This window comes from Vanessa cardui, chromosome 9, assembly GCF_905220365.1.
Source record: "Vanessa cardui chromosome 9, ilVanCard2.1, whole genome shotgun sequence".
NCBI classification, from domain to species: Eukaryota; Metazoa; Arthropoda; class Insecta; order Lepidoptera; family Nymphalidae; genus Vanessa; species Vanessa cardui.
The window spans coordinates 5,780,552-5,800,267 of NC_061131.1; the positions used below are offsets into that span (position 1 = coordinate 5,780,552).

Here is a 19,716-nt window from a genome sequence, read left to right on the forward strand (position 1 = left end):
CAAAGGAGCCACCTGATGGAAACTGCTCACCACATAAATATATTAGACATTAGGGCCAAAAGAAATATTAACCAATCCTTACACCGTTACGTTAATACGTCACCGGTAAACCGGAACACAACAATATTGAATATCGGTTCGGCGGTAGAATATATACCTGCTTATGATCAGTAGTACCTAGACAGACTTGCCCAAACCCTACCGCCAAGTACATTAATCTAACAATTAAACAAATTATTATGAAAAATTAAATAAATATATTAAAACTGACATGTTTATTCAATTGCTTTTTCATTAAAACGTAATTATAACAATGCCTTCCGGAGACATCTGCTTAAATACTTACTTAAATTTATTTGTTTTATGGTTTCGTACGTAAAGCAATATCAAAAGCCTTACATGAGTTAAGAGTGATCTCAAAACTCGGAAATTGGTCTTGTAGATTATATTTATCTTGTTCAAAAATTGTAATTATAATGTTTTAAATTCAGTAGCTTGGATTAGTGTGGTGTACTAAAAAATAATTATTTAAATAAAGGTGTTCATTTTAAGTAAAAACGAAAATATAAACCGCGAACATTCGTATTACAGTATTTGTAATTGAGTAGTAACATTATGTTACTACTCAATTACAGCTTATACCATAAATAATTTTTTTTTTATTTGTTCAAGCGAAACCTTTTCCACCTGCAAATGCCATCTTCTATCGGAGTTTGAATTATGGCTATTGGAACTATTTCACTGTTTGTCACACAATTCTTAGTAGCGACGTTCAGTTTATTTGAAATGACTGGCAAACAGTAAAATCTTCGTTGACGAAACCCATTTTCTTAATCTTACCTCTCTTCATGAGCAGGTGTTCTAAATTGAAAACATGTATAAATTTGGTCTACTTATGTCATATATTATTTCCATGGTAATCACAGCTTCCCTCTGTACTTCCAAATTTCGAATACTTCGCATATTTTATTTATGGCCGGAATTAATAACTGCTACTTCATAAAACAATAGCAATGAGAATATGCGGCATCGTGCTATTAAACGACAATATTAACGACATAATTATAATATTAATTTTAAATTGATTAATTTTTTTGTACTGAAAAAATAAATAAAGAATTTGGATTAAAAGGAACAAATTATTAAGGAATAAATTTCACTTAATCTTCCTAAGTAAGTAATTCGTCATAAGTCGTCGTAGCATGGTCTCACAAAAAAATGTAAATGCATATATGTATTAAAGTATTAGGTATATTTTTACGATAAGAATATAGAATTAAAAAACAACTGTATACATAAATTTAAAATTATATGAAAAGAAAATTAGCATAGCAAGGTTGCAACTTTATTTAATTATTTTTTATTTTTTATATAATAAACCTCTTTCGAAATAATCTAACACTCAGTAGTATACAACTTGAAGACGACCACCAAAACCGCTGAATCAGTCTCAATAATATGTATTCGGGATTGAACACGTAATCTTCAATGCAGCATCATTATGAGATCGAATCCATTTCTAGTACCAACTGATCTATACCACATTAGCAGACCCGGTCATGCGTGGGATCAGGGCTCTAGCCCAGCAAGCCCTGATCGTCTGATGGCAAGGTGATCTGGGGTCACCCACGGCGGGCCTGGCGACAGTGGAGACGATCCGTCCCGACTTGAGTCGCTGGGTCGAGAGGAAGCACGGCACACTGTCGTATAGAATAACGCAGATACTTATCGAGTACGAATGCTTCGGTAAGTGCCTGCACTAGAGCGCGGCGGGAGGAGTTGACCCCCTTCGTGGGGGCCCCAGAGGCACATACTTGCGGCGACTATGCGGAGACATTTCACTGCCGAGCGTTATCAACGCCATGCTCGTTAGCGAGATGTGTTGGTCAGAGATGCGCTCCTTCTGCGAAAGTATCATTTCGCAGAAGGAAGCGGCGGAGCGGAAGTGGGAAAATAATGCCACCGCTGACTTGCTCCACAGAAGACGACCGGGGAGTAGGAAAGGGCGCTACGCGCACCTTCTCCCCCCGCCTCAATAGGCACCCAAGGGACCAGGGGGGCCCGGTACCCCGAGAATCCCTCCTAGGTTTTGGATTCCCGCATAGGCGCGCCAACCATCAGGGCGTCACGGTAGCATGCGTAAGCGATCCCCTGGCGTCCGCCGAAAGACGGAGAGGGTACCGCTGGATTTTTAGTGGGTAAACCCGGCGTACTTGGGCGCACTCGGCGTACTTGGGCGCACTCGGCGTCCAGGGCTCCGGGGAGTCCCACACAACACCCCCATCCCCTCACACTTTCCATAACGCGGGGGAAGCGTTTAATGCATCCTTTCAGCGAGAAAAAAAAAATAAAAAAGAAAAGACGTCATGCGTTGTTGTGGCTACGTCATACGTCATATTGCTATGACGTACATCTATATTGACATAATGTTTTACTAAAAATCTGCTTTCAAAAATACTAAACATAACTATGCCAATATCATTTCAAAATGTACAGCGGATTTTGCGTAATGCGCGTTCAAAAAAAATAGCGAACTCTCTTAGATAACAAGACACGTGGCTTAATCCCTGTTGTCTAAGGAACTGGCCAGAACTGGCAAATTTATATGTGAATCAAAGTTTGCACCTATAATAATCGATATATTCCAGCAAATATATTACGTCATCGTGCTTTTTTAATGGTGGGTAAATAAATAATTTGATATTATACTGACTCCTTCGCAAAAATACAAATATTTTTATTTTAGTTTTATAGTTAGGTACATTATATACAAATAGATATATGTTTTTTTTATTTACGTACATTAATATACATCTTTCAAAAAAGTAAAGACAATATACTTTGATGATTGTCTGTGGTCTCAGTGTCTTAATCCACACAATTCAGGTCCGCGCATGAGTTCACGTTAATTTATTTTATTGTAAGTGCTTAAGACATTTGGCACTCCGGACCAGACCCATATAAACAGCCCATATAGTAGTCTATATTTATATGAGCCTGGTCTGGACTGGCACTTTAACTTTTTTTCTATAAGTACATCAATATATAGTGATATTAATAAATAATAATAATAATAACAGCCTGTAAATTTTCCACCGCTAGGTAAAGGCTTCCTCTCCTCAAAATTAATTGGTGCTTTCCAGGTTTTGAACCCACATTCATCGGTTAAGATGAACGCGTTCTAACCACTGGGCCATCACGACTCTCGATATTGACAAACTTATGGAAAAACAAGTAAAAGTAATCATAATGTGTAATCATGTCAGATGGACTGGCTGTATTTATGTTTACGTTATTAGACATTATGCGGGCAGATATTTAGGTAATCAAGCAGTAATAACCTCCACATCGTCCTCTATTATATAAAAATCACAATCCTTCTTTATTCCATTTCGATTTCATTACTTTTATAAATTAACACGTTCAATGAACACTATTTTATATATTAATTGCCAGTGTCGTTAACATTCTAAGCCCTTTAGCTAAATTTCGTCTTGGAGTGTGATCGTCCCCGACATATATTTAATATATGTTCTTTTCTTCATACTTCGCCATGTTAAACCTACAAAAGGTATCATCGATATACGACTATGGCCAATCGATACTGAATCGTCCATCAGGCTTTTAATTTTTTTTTTATTTTATAACCCTACCCTCAACCAACCCTATTAAAGAAGATATCACCTAAGATCATCATCATTAGTACTGTAAGAAGCACTTTTTAAATTGGCAGAGTAACCAACTATGCGATGTAAATTATTATATCCCTTGAGCCTATAATTTCGTTGTCTCACTCGACCTTTATACCTTTTGTTTAGCGGTAGAATAATTGATGAAAGGTTGGTGCCCTACTAAAGCTAGTAAAGTCACTGAATTTACCGACTTCTCCTAAAAAAGTGGCAATTTGTATGCAAAGCGTAATAATTTATTCGTAAACTATTTTTGATTAGGAATTGCTTGTTTACCTCATACCAAATTACAGGATTAACCTATACATCATTTAAAATGGGCTAGCTAGTTTAAATGAGCTGGCTAGCTATGGCTGTTATGTACTGTCATATTATGAAACCAAAATATTTCTTCTTCGATCGTTTATAGAAAAAGTCGTAATTATGTTAATTCGAATAAAAAACATTAAAACAATTTTTTCCCTTTAAAATATTATTATAAAAGTAAATTTCAACAATTTAAATGTAGTTTATGATAGAGTTCTCTCTTAGGCTCTAATATCTTATTTTAAGAATATCCGTATTTCCTTATATACTTATCCAAATACAATAGAACGGAAAGGCTATATTTACTACTCTCCATGGCGTACTTAAGGTTTTTGACAAGGGTATACCGACAAAAATCCTAAAGAATACATACAACATACAAATTACATGGAAACAACATTATAATCATCATAGGGTATGCAATACTTTTGGTTAAAGCCTATCGTATTTTTATTACAACTGTAAATCTTAAATTACAGATTTCCACTTAATTGTCGTTTTTCCTGATTACTTAAATTATTCATCTCTAAAAGAAATATTATCTAAATTGTATTATACTTTTAAATCCATTCAATTTAGACGTAATATAGAATACATAAAAGTATGAATTCTTATATATCGGAATATAAATAAGACCTCGAGGTGGATACTTTTAAATACCAATTTAATACAAAATTGCCAGTGGTAGGTCCTCCGAAAGAAAACATTGTTTGGAAATTTGAAATAAAACCTGCACCGTCTTGGTTTATTTTCAGTGCCTAGTATTAAGAATTATAATTATGATCAAGTTAATATTGACGTTAACAATTTTTTTTCTCAATTAATATCTTATAACTAAGTATAGGATTGTTACATCGATTTGATTCTAAAATTTGCACTTTTCAGTTGTTCAGTTTCGCAGTTGCTAACCACTACGAACGTCGGATACTGGCCAACAACGCAGAAGATATTCTACATATAAGATATTCTACTTATATTATTATGATTATAATATAATATGAGTAGGAAAGAAGTTTATTTAAGTAGCAATAATATATTCCAAGACATAGGAAAGAAAATTTCTTGAAAGCTGAAAATTTTCTATTATTTATTTGCCCAACCAAGGTGGGATTCAATCCATGATTTAAATATGTATGATATCACTTTATTTTCGATTAGCAGCACTAATAACTTAGAATATTCACAAGTTTCTTTTAAAAGGATTACCCACCCACTAAATCCTCTGCAATAACCGTTATAGACTAATCGTAAGGGTCACTTTTTGTCCAGCTATATGCTGCGTTTGCAGATCGTATGGGTTCGCCGTTCCCGACAAACGCTTCTCATTTAATCTTATTACTACTTTTTTACCCCTCAACCTTCACTATCTAAGGTTTCTATAATTTAAAACTATATGTTATAAGCCCAATCTACATTGGTGAGTTGTTATTATTATTATAAGTATTTTATAACTCGGTATTTAGTAGTGGCTGGCAAACGTTAAAACTTATAAGACGACGACAATTTATTGCACTAGTCAAGAATGGTGTATTATTTATTAATCGGGATACAGTGGTATGATACATGTTCGCTTCTTCACATACTTCACTGTAAAGGGAATTTGCTAACAAAGTTAATTCTCCGATACTTTTACATCACTGTTTAATAATACAATGTATTCTTACTAAGTCACTTCGCTAAATTTTTGTTCTATGTACACTGGCTTTACTGTTTGACAATAATTCAATATTGACAGATGCCTTAAATTAAATGACAGAAGTAGTAAAGTTAAAGAAGCCGCTACATTAAATATATTGTTTAACGTTAAATAATTTAATAGATTTGTTTTGATTTAATAAAAATGACCCATATTTTAAAAGTATTAATAAACGCTTCAGAAAAGGCAGCGCGTGTTGCGAAATCGTGTTGCGAAAACTCCGAGACCCTACTTGTTGCTGAAAAATGTGAAACTGAAGCGAATACACGCTTCGATAAAGATTTTAAGACAATTGCAGATGTTTTGGCGCAAGAATCGGCGAAATCGCTGATAGTTTCACATTTTCCAGACCTTGCATCTCACGTTCGAGGAGAAGAATGTTCCGAGATTGGCGGCCACACTATTGGATTGCGAGAGGACGTAGAAAGAACCAGTGAATTGCTTAGCTGTTTAATACCGCCGGTAACCGCTAAAAGAATGTCAGAAGCAGCACACTGTGATATCGACCTTAACTTAGATCTTCCCTCATCTCTTCCAGACCTTGATCTTGATAATTTAGGAATATGGATTGACCCAATCGGTAAATATCAAGTGTTTTGGTAGCTAATTATAAGGACTCCAGTTTTTGTGTATATTATAAGGAATAGCCTACAAAAATCTGTAAATGCCTTACATATGACATACATTTTATCTTCTCTTGTTTTTTTAAATAGATGCTACTGCAGAATTTATAGCCGGTGTAAGAAATGAAGCAAAAATAGGTCATGGTCTTCCATGTGTTACTGTTTTGATTGGAGCTTATTTGAGGTCTACTGGAGAACCAGTAATTGGAGTAATAAATCAACCATTTTATGAAAAGTAAGGTCTAGTAAGTTGTTTTAATGCTTTGCCTCTTAGTGAAGCCAATCTTTTGACATGGTTCTCTATATGTTAGTACTTATGATGAAATTAAAATTGCCTATAAACTTATTGATGATGTAACTAATTAATGTAACATTAAATTTATTATTTAAGTGGGAAAGGCAGGATAATCTGGGGTTTTAATCATGAGGATGTAAGAGAGTGGTCTAAATCTGAACAAGTTGATTCTGATGAGAAAGTCATTTTAATGAGTGGAGCTGAAAAGCCAGATGTTATAGAAAAGTTTAAGACTTCCGGATGGCAAGTAAAGTCTGTTCCTGGAGCTGGTCATAAGCTGATGAAAGTAGCTTTAGGTATGTGATACTTAAATAATCCTAAATACAGAGAGCTACAATAAGAATTCCAAAGATAAATTAAATTAACACTTAGGTTTTGTGCAAGCCCATCTTCGTAGGTACCACCCACTCATCAAATATTCTACTGCCAAACAACAATAATTGGAATTGTGTTCCAGTTAGAAGGGTGAGTGAACCGGTGTAACTACAGGCACAAGGGGAATAACATCTTAGTTTGCAAGGATGGTTTGACATTGGAGATGAAAGGAATGGTTAACATTCCTTACAGCACCATTGTCTATGGGTGGTGGTAACCACTTACCATCAGGTGGCCCATATGCTTGTCTGCCAACCATTAGCATAAAAAAATTAAAAGAAACTGTAAACTTGATACTGTTTGTTTGTACATATCATTCATTTTCGCCGAGTCAGGCATTTTCCTGTATATTTTTTAAGTATGCATTAATTAGTGGTGCAAATTAATTCATATAAAATATATTTTTAGGTGAGGTATCGGCATATATTGTATCACAGGGAACAACATTCCGATGGGATACTTGCGGTCCACATGCTATTATCTTAGCCAAAGGTGGTAATGTGCTATCTTACAAGGACTTTTTGCCAATCACATACAATGATGATAAAGACCTTGATACCAAGGAATATTGTAATAAAGATGGTATTATAGCTTACACAAATGAATCTATTTTAAATGAGCTAAAACATATCATTACTTAAAATACTTTCATATGATTTTTATATTTTACTTATTTTTCAATTCTTTGAGTCTACTAGCATAGTTAAAACTTTGATTGTTGAGAAATCTGTACCAATTGTTTTATCTTTAAATCTAAAACCTTGTTTTATCAGTAAGTTACAATCATAATTATGTATTTACTATTGTATTTTTATAATTTTTAATATTGCTTCTTGATAGAAGCTAAGAGAGTTATTTTTATTATCTTTCATGTACCTGAATCTTTGATCTCATAAAAATACTAATTAATGTATATTAATATATTTGTGTAATTTAATAAATTTTATTTCATCATTCTTGTTTCCTTTTAATTTAATTTGCCAAGGTTATAAAAATTATAAAACAAATAATATAGGATAGTATTATTTTATTATATGAGCATTGTCTTATTCACTAGAGCTAGAAGAAGATTCTGATTTATTCTTCTTCTTTTTCTTTTTTTTACTTTTCTTTTCTTTATGCTTTCTCTTTTTTTCTTTGTGTTCTTTCTTTTCTATTTTCTCCTGTAATAATAAAAAAATTAATACATTCTGAAAACTGTCGAACAATATTATGATTTGCAGATGATAACAAATCGTAATATAAAATTAACTTTTTAATATATTAAGAAAACCTGTTTCAAATACAGTAAATTATATTATAAAACAAAACTAATGTGCAACTAATAACTTATTCTTAGTTACACATTAGTTTAAATTGTTTGGCCATTACATTGTAACATAGCTTTAAGACCGGCACCGGCTTGGTAACATAATTATTTGTTATATCTTGATTATCAATCACTAATAATAAAGATTATTTTTGCAGTTCAAAAATAGATAATTTAATTTGTGGAAAGTAACATTCTCATGCTTTTATATCAATAGATTTGGTTTACTGCTTTAATAGGTATTTCTGCTTTGGGAATAACAGGTGCACATCCTTCTATTCTAACTGATGCAGTAATTTCATCTATCTTGCTCATGTCTGCATTTGGTGCTTTATACTGTTCACAATGGTCCACACGAATTGTTCTGCCCAGGATCTATAACAGATATAATAAAAATGACTGTTCCTTGATATAAAGGTGGTATTTAGGGCGGCAGCGTCTAAGGTACATAATTCAAACCGGGTAAGACTATGAAAAAAAGAGTTTTTCTATATGATATCACGAAAATTTGAAATTTACCAGTTAAGACAGACTTGCACTAGATAAACCAACCTTTACATACTATTTAACTACAAAGATTCTAGAATGAATGCTTACCTTGATACCATTTAAATTATCAACAGCGAGAATAGTAGACCTTTGATCTTCATAACAAATGAATGAAAATCCTCTCGATTTGCCAGTAGCTTTATCTCTAACCAAGTTTATATTAACCACTTCCCCATACCTGTCGATTATAAACAAGAACGTAACTGTTAAGTTATTCATTCAAATATTTTGTCAAAATATTTACCAATTTTAAAACTTACTGTGAAAATACACAAATGACATCTCCTTCAGTTAAATCATACGGTAAGCCTCCGACAAATATCCAAGCACTGTCTTTGTACTGGTCATGCCAAGAACTTTTAGAATTTCCCGAAAGTTCTCTTTCACTTAATTTTAAAACATTCTTTACATTTCTGTAAAAAAAAAATGTATAACATTAGAATACATAGTAAATACTTGGTTATAATTTTTATTAATAATGATGATTTCTCATTTGAGTACAAAGACTTACGTCATAGGATTCATTATAAAATATGTTATATGGTCTTTTTCAATAGAAAATTTAATGATTTATCTTTACATTGTTTAATAACACAACCTCGTCAATAAAAATGTTTTTAAAAATTTTGACGTATAACATAGTGATTGTTTACTTGACACAGACGCATAATATAAAATTGTAGCGATTATTCATTCTAAATTGTAAGACTTTAAGTTAAGTTGGCAGTCAAGAAGATTTTTTAAAGTCTATTTTAAATTTGTTTTTCGATAATTCGCTTAATTTTTTATTCGACATTCGTTTTATTTTTATTAAATAAATAAATATAACTTCAAATGACTACTACCACTAATGACTAAATACCCTAACTTATAATACACAATATTATATATTTTTTCTCTACCCTTGTAAGTCACTTAAAAAAATTTTCCAAAAAACTTTAGGCGGAATGACTTATGACTCTAAGACGAATAGGATAAATATTACAATTATCTATGATTATTGACTTGACTTGACACTTGTACCGTCCTTCTGATCGATGATACCTATTGATGATATTGAAAATATGAAAAACGGGAGTTTAAAAAATTAGATTATCGATTATATTTTAAATATTCACTTCCTTCATTATGAGTGCTGAAACACCTGAGTTTGACCAAGTATGAATGCATTGAAAACAAGTGTCCATAAAACACTTTTTATAACACATTTATTATTTGTAATTTGTAAACATTTTAGTTTGATGATGAAGATGGAGATCAGCAGTTGGGAGCTACAGCTTCAGGTAGGAAGAGACTGTTCAGTAAAGAACTTCGTTGTATGATGTATGGTTTTGGTGATGACCAAAATCCGTACACTGAAAGTGTGGATTTCTTAGAGGATCTTGTAATAGAGTTTATAACTGAAACTACACACAGGTGAGTTATTTATATTAATTTTTCAAACATACATTTATCCTTACGATTTTCTGGTTTATTGCTTGTACAATTGTAAGGTGGGCTATGGGCTGTGGGCTGGGCCCAATCATGCGTGTTTGAATTTATCAAAAAAGATATTTTTGTAGGCTAAGTTACTTATTATTACATAACTTATCTGCTAGTATAAGTGATGCAAAATCGGTCCAGCTGTTCCAGAGACTAGCCGGGACAGACAGAACAAAATTGAAAAAGATATCAATTTTGTATATGTGCTCTGTATATGCATTTAGGAAAAAGTAATTCACTATTTAATTATTCAGTACTATTCAATTCCACTCCAATTATATAAATACAATAATTATACACTACAAATATATATATATATATATATATATATAGATTTTGCCAGCTTCCACTTATTACTACATTCAGCCTCACTGATTTTTTTATAAATCCATTATAACTTTCAGGTCATAAAACTATTACTTATAATCTCATTATTAGAGAGATAATGTTTTTTGGAAATAACTTTTATTTGTTTGATAGCTGATGTCATTGATGTTTGTATTCAAAAGAACAATGTTCTATTAAACCACATGAGAACATATAAATATGCATATATATATACTTCTAGAGATAGATTTATGTTCTATTGTACTTTCTAGAGCAATGGAAGTTGGTAGGCCAGGCCGAGTTCAAGTTGAAGATATCATATTTTTAGTTCGCAAAGATCATAGAAAATATGCTAGAGTGAAGGATCTATTGACAATGAATGAAGAGTTGAAAAAAGCTAGAAAAGCTTTTGATGAAGTCAAGTATGTCGGTGAGTTTAAATCTGTTACATACTTTATTTTTTTTTAATCTACCACTTAATTTTGAGTATTTGCATTAAGCATGACAAATATCAATTTTTAAACTTACTATTTTTGTAATTTTCTTTATAATTAAAATAAAAGAAATTAATTATTAATTTATATACTAATTTTTATAGAATTGGTGAAAAAACTTGTATATAAATGATAATTGATTCTTTTAAAAAGAAATAAAGCCTGATAGTAAATGATAAATTAAACTTTGTGTTCATATTATAAAGAACAAAATTTATTTTTTATTGAAATCAACTAATTAAAAATCTAATAGAGAATGTTTTTTGATGTATTTTTTTAACTTATAGAAGACCAACAATAAGTTTGGTGGTCAAACAACATCATGCTCTCAGACTGATGCAAGTAACAATATTACATATTGACACATTGCTTTTGTGTTAGCGCTATTTATTAAATCCATTACTAAAACTTGTTGTGCTTTGTGTTTAAAGGTACCTACTAATATCAATCCACTGACTAACCGTACTACCTCTTATCTTATATACAATTTTTAATAACACATTGAAAAGTAGTTGTTGTCCGTAGCTTTGCTTGCTCCTTTCAAAAGTTGTCAACTGTTAGGCCTTGAAAGTAACCTATTTTTTTCCTTGGAGTTCAGGCATGTATAATAAAAATTTAAATCTATGGTTTCTCTGTGAAAGAGTCCTTTCAAATAAAAGTTTTTTTTTATAGTGATATTATTATTAGATCAGCTTGGACCTTATTACTTGCTATGTTTCTTTTTATGGACAAATATACAAAGTATTTATTTAGCTACTATAATCTATTCCGTTGTAAGCTTGCGTCATGTTTATATTTTCTTATAAAAGACTTCATGCAGTAGCTATACAAGTTTTATACAACATCTGTAAGCTCCATTTTTGTTGTTTTCAAAACTACTTATAAACTATATTAACATTATCTGTTAAGACTAATAATATTTTGTATGTAATCACGTTTAATACACCCTAGTTTGCATGGACATATTCAATATAAAACTTTTTAGCAGTCTTCATAATTGACTATTATTTAAAACAAAATGAGGATTTAACTGTGTGGGAATATCGGAATTGTTCTAATGGGAGTTAATGTTAAAATATACACATTGTCTTTGGGTTTAGCTTTGGTTCTTGTTCCTTTCATTTACTATTTAATATTATTGTTTTTCAATACTTGTAATGATTTGTTTTCTTTTTCAGAATGAAAATTTGGATAATGAATGTCTATGGTGAGGTAAATAAATTATGATTTCATTTTTATGAGAAATAATGAACTTTTTGTAAATCTTTATTTGAATGCATTGTTAAAACTGATTTAATTTTTTTCAGATTAATTTTGCGAAGGTCCATGATTTCTGGTTGACAATGTAAACAAACACAAATATTACAGGTTTAGAAAAGACATTTCAATAACCTTCCAATATGTAGTTTGATTAAGTATAATAAACTTTTTTTTACAACATGTATCTGTTTTTATTTTAACATTTTTATCCGTGCTCACAACACACATTGTTGCAATTAAAATGTTTATCAATAGATATAACAACCATTTCATCCCTTTCACCCCCATTACAGGTATGTGACCCCGTGCTATTATCTAAGATAGACTAATATTTCATATTTAATTTGGATCTGTTATTAAGCTGTGCAAAATTGAGGTCAACATTATTATTTTGCTTTATATAGAAGAAGATTTTCTTTGTCTTTATATTGAGAAGTTCGTTGCTAGAATTCATGCAAGGAAATGAAATAAAAGTAACACATTTTTACTAATAATTTATTTGTGCGATTACAAAATAGAAAAGACTAACACAAAAAAGACACTCAAATATACAGTAAATAATACAACAGTAATCGTTTATGATTAAATTAATATTTTAAATAACTTACTGGTTGAATACAGAACAAATATCTCACTATATCATTGGAATCACAATACAAAGTAATGATTTTCAAATGTCATCCTAATAATAAAATAATTAATGAATTCGTACAAAATATGTTGATATAAAAAAAAATTAAATGGTCCATGATTAAGTATATGTATGTGTAATGATTATTCATGTCTAATGTAATATGTCTACTTGAAACTACTGAAAATGCTATGATATTGAATATGAAATAACTACATTAAAATGGTCCGTTCATTTCATTAGAAATTGTACAAAATAAAATATTATTAATATACTTATTTCTCTGCAGACTGTTACGATAAACAAACGTTATTATTCATATTAAATTGAGAATCGTTGCTACTAAGTTGCCAGATTAAAAATTAAAAGCATTAAAAAACATTAAAATGTATGACAAAAATATTTTTGTACAAGTTGTAACGAAACGAATGATAATCACAACATTGCTCACAAGGGTAACAAATTTTAGTGAATGATTTATAACATTCAAATTTAACGTTCATATATATATCAAATAGTTTAAATATGTGTATAAGGTATATCTAAGTTTAATATTATGTGTAAATAAATGTAACATTCCAGGCGACTAGACCTGTGTAAAACAGCCGAAAGTAAAACCTTTGGTTTTCACAACAAATTGTAAAACATTTCAATTTCTGAATATAAATATTTTCCTACATAAATAGGCCATTTATGGCAGAGGAATAGTTAGTCTACATTTTTTTTCTATAATCTATGTTCCGGCAATAAAACAATAAAAAGTTTTCATTTAACTTTTCATTTATCGAAACAATAAATAATGAATTAAGTGACTTTTTAAAACTTTGGTAACTTTGTGAACTGCGTTAGCGCGTCAATTTAATATTGTATATAATAAAGGGATTTCTCTCAACAATAAATCGCTATAATTATTGTTCCCTCTTAATCTACTGGTTACACTTTCAACACTATGAACGTGACACGAAAACTATCAATATAAGAAGACACATGGCAGTATATAGTTATAAAATGGAAAAATGTGAAATAACATCAATAGTGTCAAATATTCAAGAGTAGTTAAAACACAGAGATACTACTCTCGATTAGAAAATTAATTATTATTTATGGAAGGCCTATAAAAACTTAACGTAGATACATTTTTCAACATCAGAACGATGATAACTTATTCGAAGATATTTAAATAGATAATGAGAGGAATTCTATCATGTATTACGATGTAACGTTAATAAAGTTGTAACATTAAAAAACGGATGTATAACTACTGTTTAATAGTATATGAATAAAAAAAGTTCTATATGCTAAAATTCTAACAAGTAATGTAAGGCAAGTGGACCTGTAATCTCGTCTAATTTTAACTACAAATATATGTTTCTTCTAATTCTATTCTACATGAAAAGTGTATAACAAAGACTCGATGAGTTAAATGAAGTAAAAATTCAAAATGCAGTACTCCATAAATTATTTAAAAAAAAAATTCAATCTCTCTGTGCGTCTTAACTTGTTCTAGTACGACACAACTTAGATGTCGCATCGGCAAAATTCGTAAAACCGATCACATCCGAATTGAGTACGCTATACCAAATTATCAATATTAATTTCTCATGCGAATATGACCTTTGCATAAACGTAATAACTTGTAATATCATATGACCTAATATATTCGTCAATTTGACGCGTGGATTTACATGCACTTGCTTTCTCTGACGCGTTAATCTATAGCGACGAATAGCGTCGAATGGCGCGATAGGGAGCTATTTCTATTAGTTGTGTAAATCGGCAGTAATCGGTTTTAATTTCATTCCCTTACATTTTCCGATGCTACATCTAATTTGTGTCCTACTATACATCAATTATAATTTCAATTTCTAAAGCGATTGAAGCATTTATAAAATAAAACTTCGCATAATATACATATACGTTAGGCCGCAAATCGCCGGTCCAAAAGACCAATAAGTTAATAAATAATTGTATAAAATATAAGGCCTACCATTGTTGATTCGTTAGCGACCGTGTTTAGTCAGTGGGGGGCGCCAAGGCGAGTATGATCGCTTTCATGACGGCGGCGGCCGCAAGCGCGGCGTGCGGCTGCCAGTCTTTGCCGCGTGTGCCGTCGCGGTAGTCCGAGATACCTGGAATATGCACTCATGTTATTCTATGTCTATGACTATAATATTAATACTACTATTCTTGACTTTAAAATTCAATTGAGTTTAGTGTCTCAACCGCACCGATCAATCTCATTCGTGTCTTCTCCATCCTACGTGACATTGGCGAAATAATCTGTGCCCTGCCGGCACAACTAAAAGCCATTAAACTAAGAATTGAATTGAATGTCTGTGACGTCACTTTCGTACTCTTCCTATTTATTTAGCAACTTTCAAGGTTTCATTGAAATGCTATCGGTACAAGTTAAGATGCATTCAATTCGAGGGTACTCGAGCGCTTTTTATAATGAATTAAAAAAAAAAATCATCCATTACTATTAAAACTATTTTTAGTAATGGAATTTAAAGTTGGCTGTGATTATAAAGATTGAATAATGCGTGATGTACTTATTTACGTTATAATTAGATACATCACGTAATATTTTAGTATTTGACGACCTCCGTGGTCGAGTGGCGTATACACCGGTTTTCATGGGTACGCCACTCCGAGGTCCCGGGTTCGATTCCCGGCCGTGTCGATGTAGATTACCATTAGTTTTCTATGTTGTCCTGGGTCTGGGTGTTTGTGGTACCGTCGTTACTTCTGATTTCCATAACACAAGTGCTTCAGCTACTTACATTGGGATCAGAGTAATGTATGTGATGTTGTCTCATATTATTATTATTATTATCATGTTATTCTTACTATGTCTATGACGTCACTTTCGTGCTCTTCTATTTGTTTAGCAACTCATTTAGGTTTCATTGTCATGCTATCGGTACAAATGACGATACATTAAGTGAAGATTTAAAAAAATCATCCATTACTATTAAAACTATTTTTAGTAGTGGAATTTGAAGTTGGCTGTGATTATAAAGATTGAATAATGCGTGATGTACTTATTTACGTTATAATTAGATACATCACGTATTATTCGATGGCGGAGTTTAACAAGGTGCTATGATAAAATCAACTCGATACTTTAATTTTTTTGACCATTTTCATTTATGGCAGGTTTGTCAATAATATGTTTACTCTTTGCATCTTAAATATTATGTTATTAATAGTATTGTTCTAATTTGACTATATCTGAACATTACATAAAAAATATTAACTCAGGCCCATCTCTCTTGTACGCTAGGACTATGGCTCCGGTTGCCACCTAAATCCGTCCCTGCTTATAATAGACATTAGACACTAAGGTCACTCACCCCTGATAGATATGAAGCAGTCCTTGCAGTTGCCGACGACGCTGTCGAGCACGGCGTCGAGCTCGCAGTCGTAGGCGAGCGCGCGCGCGTGCGCGGCGAACGCGGCGCGCGCCTCGCCCGCGCCCGCCACGCCGCGCCCGCCCGCCACCGGCGCGCAGTGCACGCGCGCGCTGCGCCTGACACACACACGACAAGCGTAACGAGGTGCTACATCTACACCAATATTATAAAGAGGAAAACTTTGTTTGTTTGGTTGTAATGAATAGGCTCAAAAACTACTGGACCGATTTTAAAAATTCTTTCACCATTCGAAAGCTAAATTAATCCCGCATAACATAGGCTAAATTTTATTTTGAAAATAAAATAGGGTTCCGTAAGATATTTTGGGTTTTTCGGACAAAAAAGGAAAAAATCTACCAAAAAAGTTGATTTTTTGCGTGTGATGCCTAAACTATAAAAGATAGAACTATAAAATGTTCTAACTCCGGTCCTTAGAGGACATAATGGCCTCCGACCCTAAGAACCTCATCAGATTCGTGGCTGATGTTGGTCTGGCTGAGGTGTTGTGATCACGAATTTGAGGTTTATCACAATAGATCCAAGCGCCGGTTGCAGTAATTCTTCAAATGTGACCGTGCCTCAGCAGTAGGGATATTAGAAGACTGATTATGAACCGTTATTTACGTGGGCGAAGCCGCGGGCGACCGCTAGTCTATACATAAACGCGACATCAGAGTCGCCAAAGCCGTGCTCTCTCTGATCAAGCGCGGACCAGGACCCGCTGGATTGTAGTAATACGAATTACACATATACTGCTATATATATATTTTTTATATATTGTTTATTATAAATTATGTATATATTATAAAAAAAAATATCAGTGTGGGCCACGTCTCCGAAGAAGACGACAAAAATGATTTCCAGCGAAGATCTGCTGATGTTTAGTATAAAATATAAAACGCCAAAATGTAATTTAATATAAAATGTTAAAAAAAGGCACGGGCATCTGCGAGCCTATGGATGTTGTAAACTAAATAAAAAAAAAACGAGGTACTACATCGCATGATATTCATGCCACCAAACTACGTGACCATTAAATGTTAAGTATTTCCTCATCATATTAATAGGTTATATAACCGAATTGTATGTAACATAGTATATAATAACGGAGGACTAAGATGGGAAAGGCTTTCGAGTCACCCTATAAGGTATAACTATAATCTTGTGAAAATTATAATGAATAGAAGATCGGTTACTGTTATACATTAGGTATAATAATGATTACTTACAAAATCTACAGTGAATAAATACGAGGCCGGGTCGAATAGCTAGTATAAATGCCACTTACGTCGTTTCACCCTGCGGTGCCGGGTGGGAGACTTCTATGAAGGCTCCTCCACCGACATCCACGCACAGGCGATCCGTGGCTTGTTCCGGGGGCTCCCATCTTCCTGGAACTCCTCGTAGACGATCTAACCCTGTAAACAAATTTTTACATGCGTTTTTATGAATTTGTAACCTATGCAAAGATCTTAATGATTCTACCTACTTGAAATTCCAAATTCAAATATTTATTGTAATATTGCTATGACGATTCTTTTATAAACTGTGTCTGATTTTCGTCGTATTTCACACCAAAATCAGTTTTTTTTTACATAAAAGGTATGGAAACAGAACGTGTACTGTATTAATAATTAACAAAGATAAAATGAAATAATAATTAAACGCCAGGAAAATCTATATATAAATAACCTTCCCACAAGACGATTACGCGAATATGTGATAAAGTACTGGGAAAATGTCTATACAAGATTCATGTTCCTTTAAAGACGCATTTAAGTTTACGTAATATATTCGCATTAAATGCAACCGATAATTTCTGCCACTGTCGGGCTATCCGATATTGTTTTTCTTTCTTTGATTTGTATAAGCTGCCTAATAAGAAAAGATTAATATTTTACTAGGTAGTAGGGTTTTGTATAACACCATCAGGTACCATCTTCTGAAACATTCTACTATCAATCAGAAGGGGTAACTAAGCCAGTTTACGTAGACACGAAATAAGAGAAGGACAATCTTTATTACTATTATGTAATATAAACAGACAACTCTTATCTTCTCTCCTCTTAAGGGCAATGATCTTTTACCTCCTCGCGTATCCAGTTTAATTCACAAACGTACATGTAATGGGATTACTATCATTCGCCATGTAGTTTCAAAACATGCAGTTTTTCATAAAACTCAGTACAATGAACTCAGAAACCACCTCAACTCAATATTAATTAATTATCAGTTAAAGTGAACAGATACATCTATTCATTATTATAAAAAGACGAGAATGAAGGAAATAAAAATAAATCTATTGTTTCTGTTATACGATCAATAACTCACATATTGAATAGGAAAGTTTGTAAATAATCTACTAGACCGCATTTAAAGTTAAATAAAAAAGTACCTTCGTTGACATAAGTGCTCCATGAAGCGGATGTACTTGCGAGTCGTAAAGCGATGTCCTGCAAGAGGTAGTCAGCTGGCTTGTAGGGTTTCACCTCGTAGTCAAATCCACCCTTGTCATTGCGTTCCGCTTTTTCGCAGAATATGTAAACGTACCTGAAGATGTTATTTAATTAAGTTTGAGTAAAATATTTCCGAGAAATAATGAGGTCGAGTGATTAATTTTCTGTACTGGTACAATCGAGTGTAAAAGTGTACAGGAATCTATTGACTTACGTTCTTGATAGTACAAACGTCACAGGAGACTCTTCAATACGTAAAGACTTACGTCCAGCGCAATGCATATGTTTGAACTTTTGATTTAGGTTCTAATTTTCTCAGTACAATAAAGCGGAAAATTGTTTAGTTCTGATAACCCCATTAAATATAGCAAATCCTTTTAACTATATATAAAATAGAGGAAAACTTACATAATATTCACAGGAATACTGATATTTTTGAATATAATTAGCAATAAACAAACTTAAAGAGTTTCCCCGATGCTACGTTTTCAGTAATTACTACGTCAATGGTGACGTTATTCGGCAGGTAATATGATCAATGGTCTAAAGTCCCGTTCAATGTGAATCAAATCCAATTTAGGTAAATAAAAAGCATTTTATTGAGTCACAAAAATAAAAAAGGTCCCTTAGAGCTGGTTTGTATTTTCCCTTTACTTTATTACTAACAACAAAAGCTTACTAACTAGGTTTGAACTCTGGTCATTAGATACGAGAAAAGGTTTTTCTATCCGTATGATCAAAACTTGCACGTGTACTGAATGACTAATACTAATAATGAGAAAATGCTGTCGTCCTGACCGATTTTGGT

At 32.5% G+C, this 19,716-nt stretch overlaps 4 protein-coding genes across 8 annotated transcripts in view; 2 read left to right on the forward strand and 2 right to left on the reverse strand.

The window, feature by feature from the left end:
- The first annotated feature begins 5,715 nt into the window (after positions 1–5,715).
- Positions 5,716–7,866, forward strand: LOC124532568 (inositol polyphosphate 1-phosphatase). The gene is made up of 4 exons (XM_047107524.1): positions 5,716–6,271; positions 6,405–6,549; positions 6,706–6,905; positions 7,393–7,866. The coding sequence occupies exons 1-4, from the start codon at positions 5,836–5,838 to the stop codon at positions 7,623–7,625; spliced, it is 1,014 nt and encodes a 337-aa protein (XP_046963480.1). The 5' UTR covers positions 5,716–5,835; the 3' UTR covers positions 7,626–7,866.
- A 128-nt stretch (positions 7,867–7,994) lies between these two features.
- Positions 7,995–9,495, reverse strand: LOC124532353 (RNA-binding motif protein, X-linked 2). Its single transcript, XM_047107240.1, has 5 exons — positions 9,354–9,495; positions 9,103–9,255; positions 8,891–9,020; positions 8,522–8,668; positions 7,995–8,147 (listed from the first exon to the last, which is right to left on the reverse strand). Exons 1-5 carry the CDS (start codon positions 9,365–9,367, stop codon positions 8,031–8,033), a joined length of 561 nt encoding a protein of 186 aa, XP_046963196.1. The 5' UTR covers positions 9,368–9,495; the 3' UTR covers positions 7,995–8,030.
- A 369-nt stretch (positions 9,496–9,864) lies between these two features.
- On the forward strand, positions 9,865–12,566 carry LOC124532326 (transcription initiation factor TFIID subunit 13). Of its 2 annotated transcripts, XR_006966637.1 has the most exons (6): positions 9,865–10,000; positions 10,080–10,258; positions 10,924–11,081; positions 11,433–11,483; positions 12,324–12,357; positions 12,453–12,566. XR_006966637.1 is itself a non-coding variant. In XM_047107186.1 (5 exons), the coding sequence occupies exons 1-4, from the start codon at positions 9,971–9,973 to the stop codon at positions 12,326–12,328; spliced, it is 372 nt and encodes a 123-aa protein (XP_046963142.1). In that variant the 5' UTR covers positions 9,872–9,970; the 3' UTR covers positions 12,329–12,357; positions 12,453–12,566. The 2 variants fall into 2 exon arrangements, 1 of the variants encoding a protein (XP_046963142.1); XM_047107186.1 differs by lacking the exon at positions 11,433–11,483 and having other exon boundaries at positions 9,872–10,000.
- Positions 12,567–14,861: 2,295 nt separating this feature from the next.
- The window catches only part of LOC124532257, a 28,907-nt gene continuing 24,052 nt past the window's right edge, over positions 14,862–19,716 (reverse strand). For 3 of the 4 annotated variants that reach the window (XM_047107047.1, XM_047107045.1, XM_047107046.1), the window contains exons 11-14: positions 18,848–19,002; positions 17,741–17,870; positions 16,393–16,568; positions 14,862–15,165 (exon numbers count right to left, since the gene is read on the reverse strand). In XM_047107047.1, the coding sequence (XP_046963003.1) occupies positions 15,050–15,165; positions 16,393–16,568; positions 17,741–17,870; positions 18,848–19,002 (577 nt within the window). In that variant the 3' untranslated portion in view covers positions 14,862–15,049. The remainder of the gene's footprint in view (positions 15,166–16,392; positions 16,569–17,740; positions 17,871–18,847; positions 19,003–19,716) is intronic. The other variant, XM_047107049.1, reaches the window with a different exon arrangement.

Bases quoted from the DNA above. Each gene is read 5' to 3' on its own strand.
- LOC124532326 (XM_047107186.1), top strand. From the start codon at position 9,971: ATGAGTGCTGAAACACCTGAGTTTGACCAA. The intron at 10,001-10,079 runs GTATGAATGCAT...TAAACATTTTAG, and splicing joins AAACACCTGAGTTTGACCAA to TTTGATGATGAAGATGGAGA. The intron at 10,259-10,923 runs GTGAGTTATTTA...TGTACTTTCTAG, and splicing joins ATAACTGAAACTACACACAG to AGCAATGGAAGTTGGTAGGC.
- LOC124532568 (XM_047107524.1), top strand. From the start codon at position 5,836: ATGACCCATATTTTAAAAGTATTAATAAACGCTTCAGAAAAGGCAGCG. The intron at 6,272-6,404 runs GTAAATATCAAG...TTTTTTAAATAG, and splicing joins AATATGGATTGACCCAATCG to ATGCTACTGCAGAATTTATA. The intron at 6,550-6,705 runs GTAAGGTCTAGT...TTATTATTTAAG, and splicing joins AATCAACCATTTTATGAAAA to TGGGAAAGGCAGGATAATCT.
- LOC124532353 (XM_047107240.1), bottom strand. The intron at 9,021-9,102 runs GTAAGTTTTAAA...TATAATCGACAG, and splicing joins GTCATTTGTGTATTTTCACA to GTATGGGGAAGTGGTTAATA. The intron at 8,669-8,890 runs GTAAGCATTCAT...TATCTGTTATAG, and splicing joins ATAATTTAAATGGTATCAAG to ATCCTGGGCAGAACAATTCG.